A 17,337-nucleotide genomic window follows, 5' to 3' on the forward strand; every position below is an offset into this window, starting at 1 on the left:
AAATTAGCTTTGATACAAAATATTTCTGATTAGTATTTTATTACAGAAAATGCTGCAAGCAAATCCAACTAGTTAACAAATAGGCTATTTATTAAAATAAAAAATTACAGTAGTTAAAGATTACCCATTGAAAACTACGTTATTAAGTAGTAATTAAAAAAAAATATTTCGATGAATTTACGGTAATGTTTTCTTTGACATTTAAAACACTAAAACAGGCTATTATTTATATTATCTTTTCTACTTTAATAAGATAATAGTAAGTAATTTTTTGACAGTTTATATATCTTGTTATCCAGTTTGCATGAATGTTTTCAGTAAATCGCATACTTCAGTATTATAAATATGAAATTTATATTCATACTCTATTTTGCTGTGTTTGTATTTGATTGATTTACGGAGACAAATCAAGAACAGTTTAATTTAAATTAGACACTGGAATTTTCAGAATCGGAATAAAGCGAAATCGTATTTGACCTTTTAGCTTCTGCGAGTGTCTTTCTGTTACTTTTACTACTTGATTATAATTTGTCGGATGCCCTGATTCATAGATTCTTTAATTTTCAAGTCTGAAATTTTTCATCGCAAGGATTTCCGTTTTATGCGGATTCAGTAGAATTCTTTGGTGCAGGATGAGTTACAACGATATTTTCATTTCCAGAATTAGCTTTTATCTCAGGTTTTGCAGCCTCTCCAGATTCAGTTGAACTATTTGATTCAGAATGACTTACAGTGGTACTTAAATTTCCAAGTTCACTTTTTATCTCAGTGTTTGTCACGGATTCAGTAGAATTCGTTTGTGCAGGATGAGTTACAACGATATTTGAAGTTCCAGTTTCAGATTTTATCCCAGTATTTACATTATGTCCTGATTCAGTGGAATTATTTGATTCAGAATGGTGTACAGTAGTACTTGAATTTTCAGTTTTAGGATTTGTTACTTGTGTAGGTTCAGTGGAATTATTTGATTCCGAATGGTGTACAGTAGTATTTGAATTTTCAGTTTTAGTGTTTGTCACTTGTGTGGGTTCAGTGGAATTATTTGATTCCGGATGGGGTACAGTAGTACTTGAATTTTCAGTTTTAGGATTTGTTGCTTGTGTAGGTTCAGTGGAATTATTTGATTCCGGATGGAGTACAGTAGTACTTGAATTTTCAGTTTTAGGATTTGTTACTTGTGTAGGTTCAGTGGAATTATTTGATTCCGAATGGTGTACAGTAGTATTTGAATTTTCAGTTTTAGTGTTTGTCACTTGTGTGGGTTCAGTGGAATTATTTGATTCCGGATGGGGTACAGTAGTACTTGAATTTTCAGTTTTAGGATTTGTTGCTTGTGTAGGTTCAGTGGAATTATTTGATTCCGGATGGGGTACAGTAGTACTTGAATTTTCAGTTTTAGGATTTGTTACTTGTGTAGGTTCAGTGGAATTATTTGATTCCGAATGGTGTACAGTAGTATTTGAATTTTCAGTTTTAGTGTTTGTCACTTGTGTGGGTTCAGTGGAATTATTTGATTCCGGATGGGGTACAGTAGTACTTGAATTTTCAGTTTTAGGATTTGTTGCTTGTGTAGGTTCAGTGGAATTATTTGATTCCGGATGGGGTACAGTAGTACTTGAATTTTCAGTTTTAGGATTTGTTACTTGTGTAGGTTCAGTGGAATTATTTGATTCCGAATGGTGTACAGTAGTATTTGAATTTTCAGTTTTAGTGTTTGTCACTTGTGTGGGTTCAGTGGAATTATTTGATTCCGGATGGGGTACAGTAGTACTTGAATTTTCAGTTTTAGTGTTTGTCACTTGTGTGGGTTCAGTGGAATTATTTGATTCCGAATGGTGTACAGTAGTATTTGAATTTTCAGTTTTAGTGTTTGTCACTTGTGTGGGTTCAGTGGAATTATTTGATTCCGAATGGTGTACAGTAGTATTTGAATTTTCAGTTTTAGTGTTTGTCACTTGTGTGGGTTCAGTGGAATTATTTGATTCCGAATGGTGTACAGTAGTATTTGAATTTTCAGTTTTAGTGTTTGTCACTTGTGTGGGTTCAGTGGAATTATTTGATTCCGAATGGTGTACAGTAGTATTTGAATTTTCAGTTTTAGGATTTGTCGCTTGTGTAGGTTCAGTGGAATTATTTGATTCAGAATGAGTTAAAACGACGCTTGAATTTCCAGATATAACTTCTATCGTAGTGTTTTCTACTTGCTTAGATTCTGTAGAATTGTGTATTTCTGGAATTAAGGAAACTGTTATTTGTTTTTCAGTTGTAGACTCCTTTGTAACTATTTTAATATGTGGTACTGTTCCATTTTGATCAGGAGGTTCAATTCCTGTTTTACCCTTGCTACTTTTCTCTGTTGTAAACTCTGATGTTTCCGTTGTCACATTAGTTGAATTGGTTACTTGTGTTTCGTTGTGTAAATTCGTTTGAGATTTAGTTGAACTTTTATCCTGCATTGTCACATTTCCTTGAGAAGGCTGCTGAGTTAAAGTTGTTTCTGTAGTTACCGAGTGACTCTCTGTAATGGTAACTGATAAATGACTGTTCGTTGTATTCATATCTGTTTCGTTGACTGTTACAAATGGGGGATGTTCCGTTTTATTTTCATCTGTGTGTGTCGATTGATTAAATGAATTTGTGGTTATGTTTATGGCACTTGTAGTTGCTGTTGGAACAGTTGAATTTTCTGGGTTATCGTTTCCTGAAGTGTTTGAACTGTTGGGCTCTAAAACACTAGAACTGTAAGTAATTTGATGAGTTGTAATTGTCCCTGTAGCTGAACTTTTTGAAGTAGCTAGAAAAAGAAAAAAAAAAAAAGCAAATTGAATTTAAAACATATAGTAAATACATTTAAATATCTTACAGTAATCACCGATCGTATATAATTATGTTATAAACTCAGTATATAAGTATATCTAGAGTACCTAGATATCAGAGTAGCGACACATGAGTCATCGCCGCCATGTTCTGTCGACTGTCATCACGTGGTCTATGGGTTTACATTAAGAAATGACGATTTTTTTACTTTAATAAAGCATTTTATTCGTAAAAATGCTTTACTAAACTTAAAAATATGGTAATTTCTTAATGTAAACCCATAGACCACGTGATGACAGTCGACAGAACATGGCGGCGATGACTCGTGTGTCGCTACTCTGATATCTAGGTACTCTAAGTATATCTATTTGAATATATTCATGTGTGAGGTAACGTGATTTTTGAAGAAACAAAACAAAATAGACTATTCGGTATATTTGACGAGAAAAAATTTGTTTTGCTGATAATCATAAGGCACAACAGCCTCAACATAAGTATATACTGTATTGTAATGTTAGTAGTCTAAACAAGTGCTGGCAACAAAACCGGCTTTCGGTTAACCGTGTTTGCAAAAACCGAAAACCGGTTTGAGAAGGCAATGAAAATGATTTTATTGACACAGTATCATTTTGTCTACTCGCACTTTTTTGACTTTTTTGTTGTCAGTAAAATATGCTTGGATTTCAGATGATTTCACGTAACTGTACTACCGAAAAATTTTAGTGTAACATTACAATTTATATGCTGCACCAGTTTACTATTCTTGACATTTTAAAAATAACTCCACGCGTCACTCGTAATTAAATTTGAAAATTAAAATTAAGAAAACCAGCGGAAATCAATCCCAAAACGATAAATTTTTCAAATGCTATTTGTTAGGTATACAAATATCAAAGAAATACTTTCAGTGAGGAAAAAAAAAAAACATGATAAAGTCATATTCACGTCAATGAAAATATTAAAATTTTATTAATATTAATAAAATGATAGGATAATTTTTATTTGGAATTGAGAATAATTAACTTTGTGGTTTAAAATACCGATCATGATGATTTTTTTAATTTATATTTTGAATAAGAATGTAGTTGACAGTTTAATAAAAGAAAGATTCTGATACCATTAGACCTAAATAGTTTAAAGTTATTCTAAATACATACATCTTACTGTTAGGAGAGAACAAAATGAACGGGAGGAATGAAAAGATTAGGCTATTACACAAATCTTTAAAACAATTTTTGATGAAAATATCAAAGAATAATTTTCTTTTTATGGTATCAGATATTATCTACACTATTACTCAAGTTTAAATACTAAAACACCACCATAAACGGTGAAATGCTTTTAAATCTCTAACATTTTTGGCCACTTTATAGACCTACTTCGGGAATTCTTTTATTTCAAAGAATACAACATTCGACTGTTATTTAACAATTTTGGAAGAATTGAATATAAAAATATTAACCAATTACTGTCATGCTACACATCGTGACAAGATAGTAACAAGAAATATCAATATAAGATAATAGCGAGGTTGAGGCCGAAGTTTTCAACGCAAAAACGTGTACGTCGGACGTTCAAGCACCGCTTTCCTGTAAGCCTAGAAGTTTGACAATGACGTTTGGAAAGTCAGTGGAATCATGCTCGACATTCTAAACGCCATTGTCAAACTTCTAGGCTTACAGGAAAGCGGCGCTTGAACGTCCGACGTACACGTTTTTGCGTTGAAAACTTCGGCCTCAACCTCACTATTATCCGTATGTTTTTTATCGGTCGATCATGGATGGTCGTGTGGGAAGGAAAAGAAACGTAACTCCACTCTGTATTAAATATTAAGAAATGATAAAACAAGATACCGAGGAACGAAAAACAAAATCTATATCATTCTAGCACGAATGGATAGTAATGAATGGATTACGGTATTTATCAGATACACGAATGAAATTTGAATACTGAGCGTGCTCTGTAGCACGAGTAGAAGATAGCTTCTGTCTTTCATCTAATGCAGCGATTCTCAACCTTCTTAGCTCCGCGACACCCCAAATAGTAAATATAAATAAAATTAATATTTCGCGACCCCACCCAAAGGAATAATAACAGTAAGCCTTACTATTAGTAATTGAATTTTGACTGTAATTATAAATGTAATTTTTTTAAAAATATTATATAATCACATTGCACTAATTTTATACATTAAGAAAATACCGACAGTGTAAAAACTGTAATACAACTATTCCTATTATTTTATGTCGCTGCGTTTATAGCGACAGGTAGGAACAAGCGTGTATGACAAGCGTACAGTACATACATGAGTAATTTAAAAGTTCCAACTTGATGTGTACGTGCTCTTTGTAATTTGATCTCCTTCTATAATAGTCGCTGTGAGTCTATGTTTGAACATGCATATGGATGCGTTTGAGCAAGTCGTGCATTCACTACTATAAAAGAGGCGCTGGTGATTGCACCACTTCAGTTAAGTTTCGAGTGCGAAGCGTGCGTCTGGTGCTTTTATTTTAGTGTGCGATCAACCGTGAAACTGAATTGTTTTTTTTAAATTTCTAATGCAAGTAGGTAAATTTGTAAAAAAAAAAAAAAAAAAACGAAGTGAACCATCTACATCCAGTGAATCGGTTGGTAAAAAGACAAGGTTGTACAATGACAGTTGTTTAAATTATGGTTTCACCCGCGACCCCCAAGTTGAGAAACGCTGATCTACTGTATATATACAAAGATTTTTGTTTTCTTTTTCATGTTATAGATATACATAGTCATAAAAGTTCTATTTTATTAATAAATTATAATAAAATTCTTCCTCCTGTCTGGAAACAGCGAAAGGATAAACATCGTATTTCGTTTTCTTTATGTATTCATTATGAAGTAATCCCAATAACAACAGTTTTTACGTTGCTATTAGTAGCATCCTAGTCGAACTATTTTGATTATTACTTCCATACAGTGAAACAATTCACGCTTCTCTGTGACGGGTTCAACGTGAACATGTGACGTCTCACCTATTCTCGCTCTCTCAAATCAACATAATCGCGCCCTCAGAGCGAGAGCGAAAAACGAGTTCGACGCACAACAGAATGCGTTTACTCTTCGAGCATTTTATCTCTGCGCGTGCAGTTCGAATTTCGAAGCGAAAGACTGTAACATTTATGCCTACTGTACGTACCGGTATAAAAAAGATATTTATTTTGACTTTGACACTTATTTTTGACAATTACAATTAATTTTGAAAGTATTGTGTTCAAGTTGTTTGTTTTGTTCTCGATTCGCTGACAAGCTGCTAGCCTACATCATACCAATATTCATCATTATCACATCAGCGGTGGTTGATACGTTGTGCTCTTCTGCGATCTTTAAGCCAATCTTAATTTTAAAAAGAAAAAAATTTAAAAAATGTACACATTGCTCTATGGAAAGGTAAGATTCGGAATAGTGTACAATATTTTTGGAAAGTTTTTGTTGCCTTTGATCAATCCGGGTAAGGAAGAGTCCAAATATTGGAAGGCCAAATGTGGAAGAAGTCTACTGTATTACAGAACTTTTTAATATCTTACTGAAAATAGATAGACAACAATTCTCTCATAAAACATGATTTTCAAGTTTAGATTTTTTAATTTAATTTAAAAATTGAATTAAAAAAAATGTTTATAAAAATTAAGTACGAGGGAAAATCGTAATGCCTTAGCAAACGTCGTTCTTTTGAAAATCTGAGTGTTATTTTTGAATTTCAAAACACATTTTTATATTCAACACACATTCATACTCTGTTTTTCTATTTAGTTTCCAAGACGGGCCAAACATTTCTCCCATTGTGGAACAAGTTTTTGTATACACTCGTAAACGTATTCGGTTGCTTATGCAGCTATAGTCGAGCCGCTTTCTTCCTATCGTCACTTTCAAAGCAGTTACCTGCTAATTCAATTTTAAGGAGGTCAAAATGGTGATGATCGCAATATGGCAGATTCAGACTGTATAGCGTATAACGAAAAACAGCCTGATCCTGGATGTTCGTCTTTCCCTTTCTGAATTTCTCGAACCCCAACTCATAACTTACCGCCATACACCATTGTCTCCATACAAAGCACTCATTTCTGAATAAATTTTGCTTGTATTCTTTCCAGATGCTCGCAAAAAATAAATCGCACTTCCGTGTTCCTCCAGCGTGAAAGTTGACAGAACCCCTCCATTTTCGAACACCCCTTATCTACCAGCGTTAAAAACTGCTGAGGCAACTCAGAAAGAACTACTCTCTCATATGTATATTTTTAAATTCTTGAATTATAATTATTTTTAAGGAAAAAAAATTGCAAAGACTTTTCGATTTCCCCTCGTAATTTATGTTGCATTGAACTTCATTTAATTAAACAAATTCTTCATTAATAATAGAATAAAAACGCATCATGAGAAATTGAAGCGAGGCTGTTTTTAAAAAATAAATTAGTTATTAAGATAAATTATTTGTTATTTCTAAACATAAATATAGATGTATTAATATAAATATTAGCGAAGATTTGTGTTTAAACAACAAAATAAAAATAAATATTATATTGACAGGAATGACAAACCTTCAGTATTAGACTTCGAGTTATCCAAATACGGTTTAAAAGGTCCTCTATAAGAAGGAATTTGAGTAATCGATTGGAGTGTAATATACGGATTAAAAGCCTGTTCGGGAACTTTCTTTGGCTCAATTTCTGAAGTACTTCTTATCGTATTCATACGAAACATTTCTGTTGAAGTTTGGCCGTAAGTAACATGGGGAAAAATGCCATTTTCAGATGGTTTGTTCGAAGACGTTGAAGTCTGTCTAGAAAGAATCGGATCAACTGTAACGTATGGAGAGAAGGCAATTTTTGATGGAATGTTTGCTGGGATGTTCAAAAATAAGTTTGTATTGGTCGGGACCGTAACATATGGCTGAAATGTGCTTCGAAGAAACTTATGCCTTGTACTTGTATAATAATTTGACGTAGATGTTTGAGATCCTTGCGACAGTTCATTCGTAAAATCGGTATTTTCAGGGATTATAGTCGTAGTCATTCCTGAAAACAATTTTTTAAATTTACTTGTTAAGATTTAAAATATTTACTAGAACTAAGTTGAAATAAATATTTTATGAAAAATGTTTAAAAAACTTTTTTTAATTATTATCACCTTGTCTTTGTCTAAATACCTGTTTTTATCTCTTGGATCTCTCCGACTGACATCAATAGCTCCTTGAAAGCATTTTTCAAATTAGCAGGACACGAGTTGAATAATTTAGTTATGCATAAATCGGCAAGTCTATAGTATCTAGAAAAATTGATTTAAATTCACTTAGACGTGAAAAAACTGAAAAAATATATTAATTTTCTATTGGCTATTAATGTGCTTCAAAACCAAACTTATCATAACGACCACGAATGACTTAAAGTGACTGTCAGTTATGCAATGGTTAGTGAACTGGATATTGGTATAAACATTTTGTGAGTTCAGTTGTTGGATGCATTGGAAAATTGTGAAACTGTTCAGGCATTAATAGATGTGGAATTTTAGCTGTTAACTAATATAATATTATATTGTATGCATATTGCAGTCAATAAAAATGAAATGATAAAACTGTTGAAGTGACTGTTTTATAGTCAGCTTAAAGTCATTTGTGGTCGTTATGATAAGTTTGGTTTTGAGACATATTAATAGCCAATAGAAAATTAACATAGTTATCCAAACAAGAAGCAATTTATACTACAATAAGATCTACTTATCATTTCTAAACACAATTATGATAAGAAAAACGAACGTTGCAGTAATTATACATTAAAATTACTTACTTTGATGATTTTGCATCTTTAACAGTGTTCTGAGAAATGTAACCATAGAGATTAGACAGACATAATTCAATTTTTGAAAAATTAACGCTGAGAAAACAGTTGTATATTCCGTATTTTCCAACTAAACAAATAATTTTTTAAATAAATTTTTTATAATATGTTTAATAATTTGTATACGTGTATTTACCACTTATTACCCGGTGTCAAAGATTTGTAAACTCTCCAAGCTTTATCCTCCATACTAGATATGAAACTTTTCATAGCACTTTTATACAGTAGCCATTGTCGAAATTGGCAATGTAATTGATAAGATTCGTGAAAACATCTCTCGAATTCCTCTAACAATCTAAAATTATTAATTGGAAAGATTAAGAAGAAAAAACTATATATTCGTTGGTACAAAATGAATTTTAAAATAGTTAATAGAAAGCTATTAACTAGTTTAAAATTCATTTTGTACCAATATTCTATTTAAAATGATTTATATATTTTAAAATTAATTTAATACTTACTATGAAAATTTATTATAACTTAATTTTAATTGTATAAAGTTATTTCAGTATAAAACAAATAATTATATTCTGTATATACGAGTATATACTTTTTTCTCCAATTATGTAAATTTAAAAGTCTATGTTAAAATTAAAAATTTTAAGTTACTTTCAGCAATGTCAAAATCTGTTTCAAAGATACGCTTTTACCCCCTCTCATACTACCGTTGCAAATATTTTTAAAATTTGTTGCCAGTTACGTTTAATATTCTTCATATTTTCAAATATTCTTCTTGCTTCAATTTGATATTAAAAACAAGTAGTAGTCTGCGGAGAGTAAAAGAATAAGGAGAAAAGGTTAGATTTTCACTTTTATACTTTGCCAGAAACTAAAACTGGTCATTGTAGAACGATAGAAAAACCAACTTTCCTTTTCGTAAGTTACGCCTTATTCCACGAATTGTTAAATTATTATTCTCGAATTTGAAGCTTTGTAATCGTCTAAATAATTGTTGCCTTCGAGATTCTCACAAGACCTAAAGACAACACAGAGTTCTAATCAATTTTATGTGTTCCTTTAAAGATGTACAAACACAGAAATCGCAGAAATGTCAGCATGTAAAGAAAAACAGTATAAAATTTTTAATTGGGAGATATTCAGTTAGGAGATGTGTATATAATCTCAAAATTTGGACTTTCTTTGTTTGTCCTTCTAGAATAAGGACAGACTAACGCGCCAGTGTTTTTCAACCTTTTTCTCATCGTGGACCAGTAATTATATGCGACTATGAATTATGCTTATTTGGAGTTATTGTACGTAACAAAGTACGCACAGTAACTCTAGATTACTAATAAAATATCATCCACAATCAATACCAGCGTCACATACGATGAAATATTTTTCTGCGGACCGGCAGTTGAAAAATACGTATCTAGGCAACAGTCTAGGACTACTAGGAATGAAGCTCAAACTTACAAGGAAGTTCGTTTTACATTAGTACCAGCTGACACTCAACACTTGAGTAAGATAAGACCTACTGCGTAATACACCCACATCATGTATAATGTTACAGATCAAGTTATAAACATTCACCAGAAAACAGTTATTTGATAAGTAACTGTTATGATGATGATAACGTTAAATTCTTTATAATAAATATTTTCAAATTCCAATACATTATTCAGGGTCTAAAATATCAATAAATATCCTGAAGCATTTATTTTATACAATTATATACAGAAAATAATTTCTTTTGTTTTATCATCATATAAAATGAATTAAAAAAGGGTTAGAATACAATCCTCTCTTTTAAAGACTTTCTTTTAGATAAGAAAATATGTTCGTATTTGAATTTATAATAAGCATATGTAAATTCGAATTTTATTACAATGTTTATTTTAAACGAAAAACAGCACTCTAAAGCTACTAATATCTTAACTTAAAAGCTCAAATATTTCTTTGAAAGTTAAATGTTTAATCTAAAAATTTAAACCTTTTGTCTAAGAAAAAAGTAATTGGTTATACTCGTATTATAATGAATTGCTTCATTTTGAAAATTCAGAGAAATTTTTTAGTTTTGTTGTAGCATGAAGAATTAATCCTAGTATTAGATATTACATTCACAAATCTCATATTTTAACAAAAATCAAATCGGAGTAAGTTAGGATTAAGTGTGAAAATAATCATTCAATATCACAGAATTTCAAATTTTTTACTGTAATTACGTGAGAAAATATTTTATTATCTATAAAAAAAATCTTTCTCTTATTAGAATGTCAAACTTTTCCATGTTTTTGTTTACTCGAATTGAGTTACATAAACAATATAATTGTTTTTAACAATGTTTACTTAACCTTAGTAATAAAAGTATTTAGCTGGTAGAAAAGAAAGTACAGTCGATTCCGTTTAATTGGGCCACCGGTTAATCGGGGCAGCCGCTTTATTGGGCCAAATCTCAAAAAAACGGAAACCAAACTAATAAATTAATACATAATTTAATCGCTTAATTGGGACAGTAGCAGAAAAGGAATTTAGCAAGTTTTGATATATTTTAGGGATCTTCCGAAAATATGTAGACACTACATACACTAATGTCGTGTAGGCCTAACGATTGGCAAAGACAAAGCGATTTTGTCTTTCGCTCTGGTCTTTCGTTGTTTTTCCGGAGAGGGTCACCATAGCGAAAGGTATCACACTGGGATTTTGTCTGAGATGAACCTGAATGAGAGCTACTGACCCTGCTCTGGACTGGACTGGACGATCCCTTTAAAAGAGAAGGGACAAAGATCCCCGGACAATTTTTCAAGGTCTCTCCACTGAGTTGGAAGACAGCTAGAGTTTCCTTGGAAGGTATTGTGTGCATAATTACGTCTAGATTCGAACAGCAGCCATCCGATCGTTGATACCAGCATCCGAAGCTGGCGGATTCTGTGGACGCTTCTGCCGAGTGGCCCATCTCCAAGTAAAAGAAACTATGCTCAAAGCCGCAGGGATGAACAACCCGCCACCCTCGGGCCACATGCGGCCCGCAGTAATATTTTTTGCAGCCCGCCTCGCATAAAATATGAATAAATATATCAATTTCCCAACTTGAAGTATGCAGCAAAAATTCAAACGTTATTTTCTACAACTTATGTTTGTGAATAGCTCTTCCGCAAGAACTTAGCCAGTTTCTTGTTTTAAATTTTACTAACAGACACATCGAAACTAATTTAAAACTAGCAGTGATTAATATTTAACCAAATATTTTCGATAAATTATGTTTACATCAGTTCCGGAAGCTAAATTAAGTATACCTATGCTAATTTATAATTATATATGAATGAATAATTGTGATTTACCAGCATTTTTTTCTCTCTTCTCTTGTATGCGGCCCGCGTCAGTTCAAAAGTTTTAAAATGCGACCCTTACGTAGAAAAAGATTGCCCACCCCTTCGGAGTCAAAGGAAGACCGTAAGGTGACTTTTGGACGAACCCTTTCCTTTCTCCCTTTTTAGAACATGTTCTAACTAAAAAGGGGGAAAGGAAAGACGTTTGATCAGTAACGAATCGAACGGTCGTGTACGTCACTACTAATTCTGTATTTGGTAATACTAGCGTGATGCGAATCAGTTATCTATCGTGGTGAGTCTGGAAAATTTATAGTACAAACATTTTCTGTATTTTGGTTAATAAAGCATTAAAATAAGTAGGTAAAAAATAATAATTAGGTACCTATTTATTTACCTACGTATTACATATTTTATAATTTATTATTAGTTCGTTTAATTGGGGCAGCCGCTTAATTGGGCCAAAATGGATTAGTCCCAATTAAGCGGAATTGACTGTATTTGAATACTTGAATCTAATGTGATAATAGACTATTGAATTTTGAAATCGTAAATACAGCAAATATTTGACGTCATATTGAAATGTTAATAATTTCATTACAGCTCTATGTACAAATATTGTGTACTAAAACTAAATATATGAAAGTTTAAAATTAGATTTATGTAATTTAAAAAGTAAGCAATTCAAATTTATATTTTATCTGATTATTTCATGCAATCTCAATAATATAAGAATTAGTTTTAGCTTTTTTAGCCCTATGGGCACTAAGAGGATCTTTTTCCCAGGCCCATCGTGGGTTCAGCCAGAGGCAACCGAGTAGCAAGGGACAGGGTCCGACGTATCCGAGACAGACTGCCCTGAAAATTTCCTGGGGTGCATATACTTTTCGTTTTGTATGGATCGATCTGTAAAAGCGGATCAGTTCTTGTCACGTGATACAGATAGCTTCTGTCATAGCGGAAAGTATGCAAGTAGGATCGAAGATGGCGGCAAACGTTTGTTAGTTAATAATAGTCTCTCCTTGTTAGTTTACATATACTGAGTTTTAAAAATATTATGCGTATATTTTTGAAACTCTGTATATGTTAACTAACAAGGATCAATTAATTAAATTAAAATAATCCATTTTATCTCTCGATATTAGAACTGTAGTTAGTACTAAACGACATACGCTGTTATGAATTATCGTTTATTTGACAAAAGTGTTTGTGCTCATTCATACGAATTTTTAAATCGTATTACTACGTGAATAAAATTGTTTTCCACAAAATAAAATTTAAATAAAAATTTCACAAAATTAAAAAATAAAAGTTGCAGAAAAGATGAAAGTGCACGCCATACATTCTTGAGGTACAACTTAGCAAAATTGTCTCTAAATACTTACTTTTTCATCTCAGTTTATCGGATATTTTAATAATGATGTTTTTACTTGCCATTTATAAGTTTATTTGTCAACAATTAAACGTGTTTCTTCGTTATTTACTGTAAGCTTAACTTCAACCACGGTAGCCGCCATCTTTAATCTCTTTTATCCGATCCAAACGATCCTACCCTCCTCTCGGATTAGTTTGATCGCGATCCAGTTGATCCTAGATGGCGTTTGTATACGCAAATAGAGATTGATCGGATCACAGTAGTTCCTTTGTATAGACGATTTGAACGATCGAAGTGATCTTGGACCAGTTTGATTCCAAAAGTATATGCACCCGAGGTTGCTCCCCCGGATCTTTGGGATTCCAGTGGTGTAGCGAGGGGGTGCAAGGGGTGTATCATGCCCCGGGCGCCACTCGCAGAGGGGCGCCCAAATGGTCTCCAAGACAAACTATGTGTGTTTCTGGAGAAGGGAGGGGGACGCCAATAAAGTGTCGTGCCCCGGGCGCCATTTATGTTCGCTACGCCACTGCGGGATTCTCCTTATTTATTGAAACAAATAAAAAGATAATAAATTTTTATGTGACAATTTTTGACATAAAGTCATAAGTTTATATAAAAATTACTAAAACTCTCAAGTTTTGCTAATTAATTACATTGAAAATAATTTACATTGTATATCTTCAATTTGCGATATAGTATAAGCTTTTTATTAGTTTAATTTGTTTTTATTAAAGAAAATATAAGAAAAAGAAATTTACCCAGATAATGGATCATACTTTTCGTTTCCCTGTGTACTTTGAATATCTCTGCGAAGACAAGAATCAAACGCAGTTGTAAACGAATCAATCATTTTCTCATCGCAAAGATTGATCGACGAACCTTTGCTAACGCCGTAGGCTCCTAACGACGTGACTGTTAAAACAAAAATAAAATATCCGTCTCCTTCATAATTCTAGCTGAAAAATATTACACTAACAAGTAACCGATATTTTCTTCGCATTATTTTAGTATTTGAAATATTTTAAAATATCTTCGTTTTAAATATTAATTAACAATTACTTATCTTCTACCTCTAAATTGTTTTATATAATTTTAAACAATTTCTTAAATATTTTTAATCTGTTGCATTTAGTTAAAGTTGTAGACTCACTATAAACTAATTATATTGTTCTATTATCAAATATTAAATTATTTAAATGCGCTATCAAGCAATTAACATTATTAACTTTTTATAAGTATAAAAGCTATATTAAGTTATAAATTTACGTAAAAACAATTTATTCTTTTAATTCCAAAATAAATAAATATAGTACCTGAATATAAAAGCAGCAAGATTAACAAGATAATTGTTGAGGTTGTCTCCATTTTATTGCGGTTGTGACGATTGACGGATGTATTTTATTCTACTTTATCCATTTCAGAATATCTCGTAATAATATCCTTTTAATCAAAACAAGTTATAACTCCGAATTTTTCATATATAATATAACTCGACTGGAATGGCAAAACTTTTATATGTTATTGTTTTATGTTAATTCACATGCGCAATATCGCGATATTTAGGTTTAAAAATAAATATTTTTGAATTAAATATTTGATCATCCTATTGCAAACCGTATATATTTTTTTGCTAAACTGTATAAACATATATCCTATATCCTTTAATCAATTTACTATTTTAATTTTAAATGATAAATAAAAGAGCAAAAACTGTAAGATTCTTGAAAAATATAAACAAAATTTCACCAGTTATTCTTTTACTACGAATGGTGTCAAGAAAACAACTTCTTTTATTCTTGTTTCTTCAAATTATAATATAAAGAGAATGATTCGGAAATATTTGGCCAAATTTCAGTCTTTTAGAGGGAAAACTTGAATAAAAAATCGAAGGCTTGTTTTAATCTGAAAATTAGAGAATTGTTAAGCGTTAAAGTGTACTGACGTCATTTCCGTTTTCAAGTCTAACTACGTAATGTATCAGTAATAACGCTTCATCTGTAAAAACGATGATTAATTAATACACCACTTCAGACACCATTGACAGAATTACGTGAAGGAAAATCGCGTGGCGCATGTACTCGCTGTAAATGGTATCGACACAATTCACAAAGAACACGCCATACACTTGAATGATTGAAGCCTAGCGTTCTAGCTATTTGTCTTGTACTAAGTTCTTCACCAATGGGGCATGCACTGTTTAACTCTCCTCACTTGTGGCACTAGTGTCAGCTTGATGTATACTTAACTTCCAATAGTGAGTAAACAGTGGAAGGTTTTAACATACTTATAAAAACATGGACTTTCGTAATTTAGCAACTGTTACATTCTTAAAGAAATTAAACGAATTAGGAGACAACAAGGACAAAGGCAGATCTTTTAGAAAGGTAACCTACACAAGCTTAAAATGACAAGTATAAACTGACACAGTTGTTAGCTTTCGTTTTCGATCTTGTGAATTATGAGGACAATTTAGTTTTAATTACTCAACTTCAATTTGTAATATACTTTTGAAATTTTAGATACATATTAATAAACACAAAACAGTGTTAAAAATTATTGTCATTAATGTTTGATGATAATTAAGATAAAAATGCAGTTAATTTCAAAAACAGTTTAAATGTAACATAATTATAAAGACACCATATTTTTGGCAAAATTCATATCATTTAATATTTAGCTTGACCTCCTTTCATTTGAATGACATCAAACACACTATCAGGCAGTTGTTTCACCTCAATATTTTCTCAAGCATCCATAATTGCTAATTTTAACTGGTTTACTAGATGGTAATGCATGTTTTGACAATAAACTATTTTTGTTATTATACTCCATAAATTTTCTGTTGGACTAAGATCCAGACTTCTAGAAGGCTACTTTAATACTATTTTTTATGTTTTCATTAATAAACCAAATCTTAGTTGATTTTGATGCATGGAGTGAAGCATTGTCTCGTTGAAATATCTAATTACTTCCACCAATTAAAGACCCAAATGACTTAAATTATTTTTAACATATCCTGATATTGTGAAGAATCCAATTTTTCATTAACAATTACAATATCAGTATTCCCATTGAATCCAAAAGCATCCCAAACCATTATACTACCACCTCCTGACTGACTACTCATTCTAACCTTGGCTTCTCTTTTTCCACTCCTTGGTCTAGCTCGTGACAGATTTAGCCTATTGAAGTCTTTGTTGCTTGTGAACAGGTGTTAAATTAAGTATTACTTTCACTTTTCAGTATTTTATGTTATCACAAACACATCACATGTCTGATGGGACACAAATTTTGGTAAATTAGCAGCTATCTGTCTAGTACAGTGTTTCTCAACCTCTAACGAATCGTCGCCCACTTCAATAAAACCGTTACGTAGTATCGCCCCCTTCACTTTTGTTGGGTTTATTAGTTTATTTGATAATTATATACTTTGTAAAAAATTAAACATTTATTTACTCAGAATACGTATTAGATTTTAGTATAATTAACAAAATTAAAAAACATAAGTGTTAACAAATTTAACAAATATAATAAAATATAACACTTTTTATTGAATATAAAATGTTTAAGTATACAGAAAAATTATTGTTAGTGCGAACCTTGAGGCTGATGAAGTTGAGCCAATTTGTTTACCTTTGATTCGAAATTTGTCAGAAGTAATCGCAAATCACCTTTTGTGTTAATTGTAACCGATTTCTTTCTTTGGACGGTACAAAAAGGGTTAGGGAGAAGGAAGTGGGATTATAGGAAGGAAGAGGGATTATAGGAAGTGCTATTTGTTTAATTATTGTACGATATAATAAATAAAATATCTAATTATTCTTAATATAATGTTTTACTATATCGCCCGTAGAAAGTTGTTTTTCGCCCCCCAACACGGAAAAATCGCCCCCGTTGAGAAACACTGGTCTAGTAGATAGCTGCTAATTGTTGTTTTGTAAGGAAGAAAACCTTTCTTATTGTTAATTGTCTACTTGGACTTTACTTATTAATAGAACTTTATACTGGT

At 31.7% G+C, this 17,337-nt stretch overlaps 1 protein-coding gene across 1 annotated transcript; it reads right to left on the bottom strand.

The window, feature by feature from the left end:
* Positions 1-368: 368 nt before the first annotated feature.
* On the bottom strand, positions 369-14,802 carry LOC136977519 (uncharacterized). The gene is made up of 7 exons (XM_067273014.1): positions 14,642-14,802; positions 14,087-14,240; positions 8,831-8,979; positions 8,634-8,754; positions 7,997-8,115; positions 7,389-7,865; positions 369-2,794 (listed from the first exon to the last, which is right to left on the bottom strand). The coding sequence occupies exons 1-7, from the start codon at positions 14,691-14,693 to the stop codon at positions 600-602; spliced, it is 3,267 nt and encodes a 1,088-aa protein (XP_067129115.1). The 5' UTR covers positions 14,694-14,802; the 3' UTR covers positions 369-599.
* Between the last annotated feature and the right edge of the window lie 2,535 nt (positions 14,803-17,337).

This window comes from Centruroides vittatus, unplaced genomic scaffold, assembly GCF_030686945.1.
Source record: "Centruroides vittatus isolate TY-2023 unplaced genomic scaffold, ASM3068694v2 contig_460, whole genome shotgun sequence".
NCBI lineage: Eukaryota > Metazoa > Arthropoda > Arachnida > Scorpiones > Buthidae > Centruroides > Centruroides vittatus.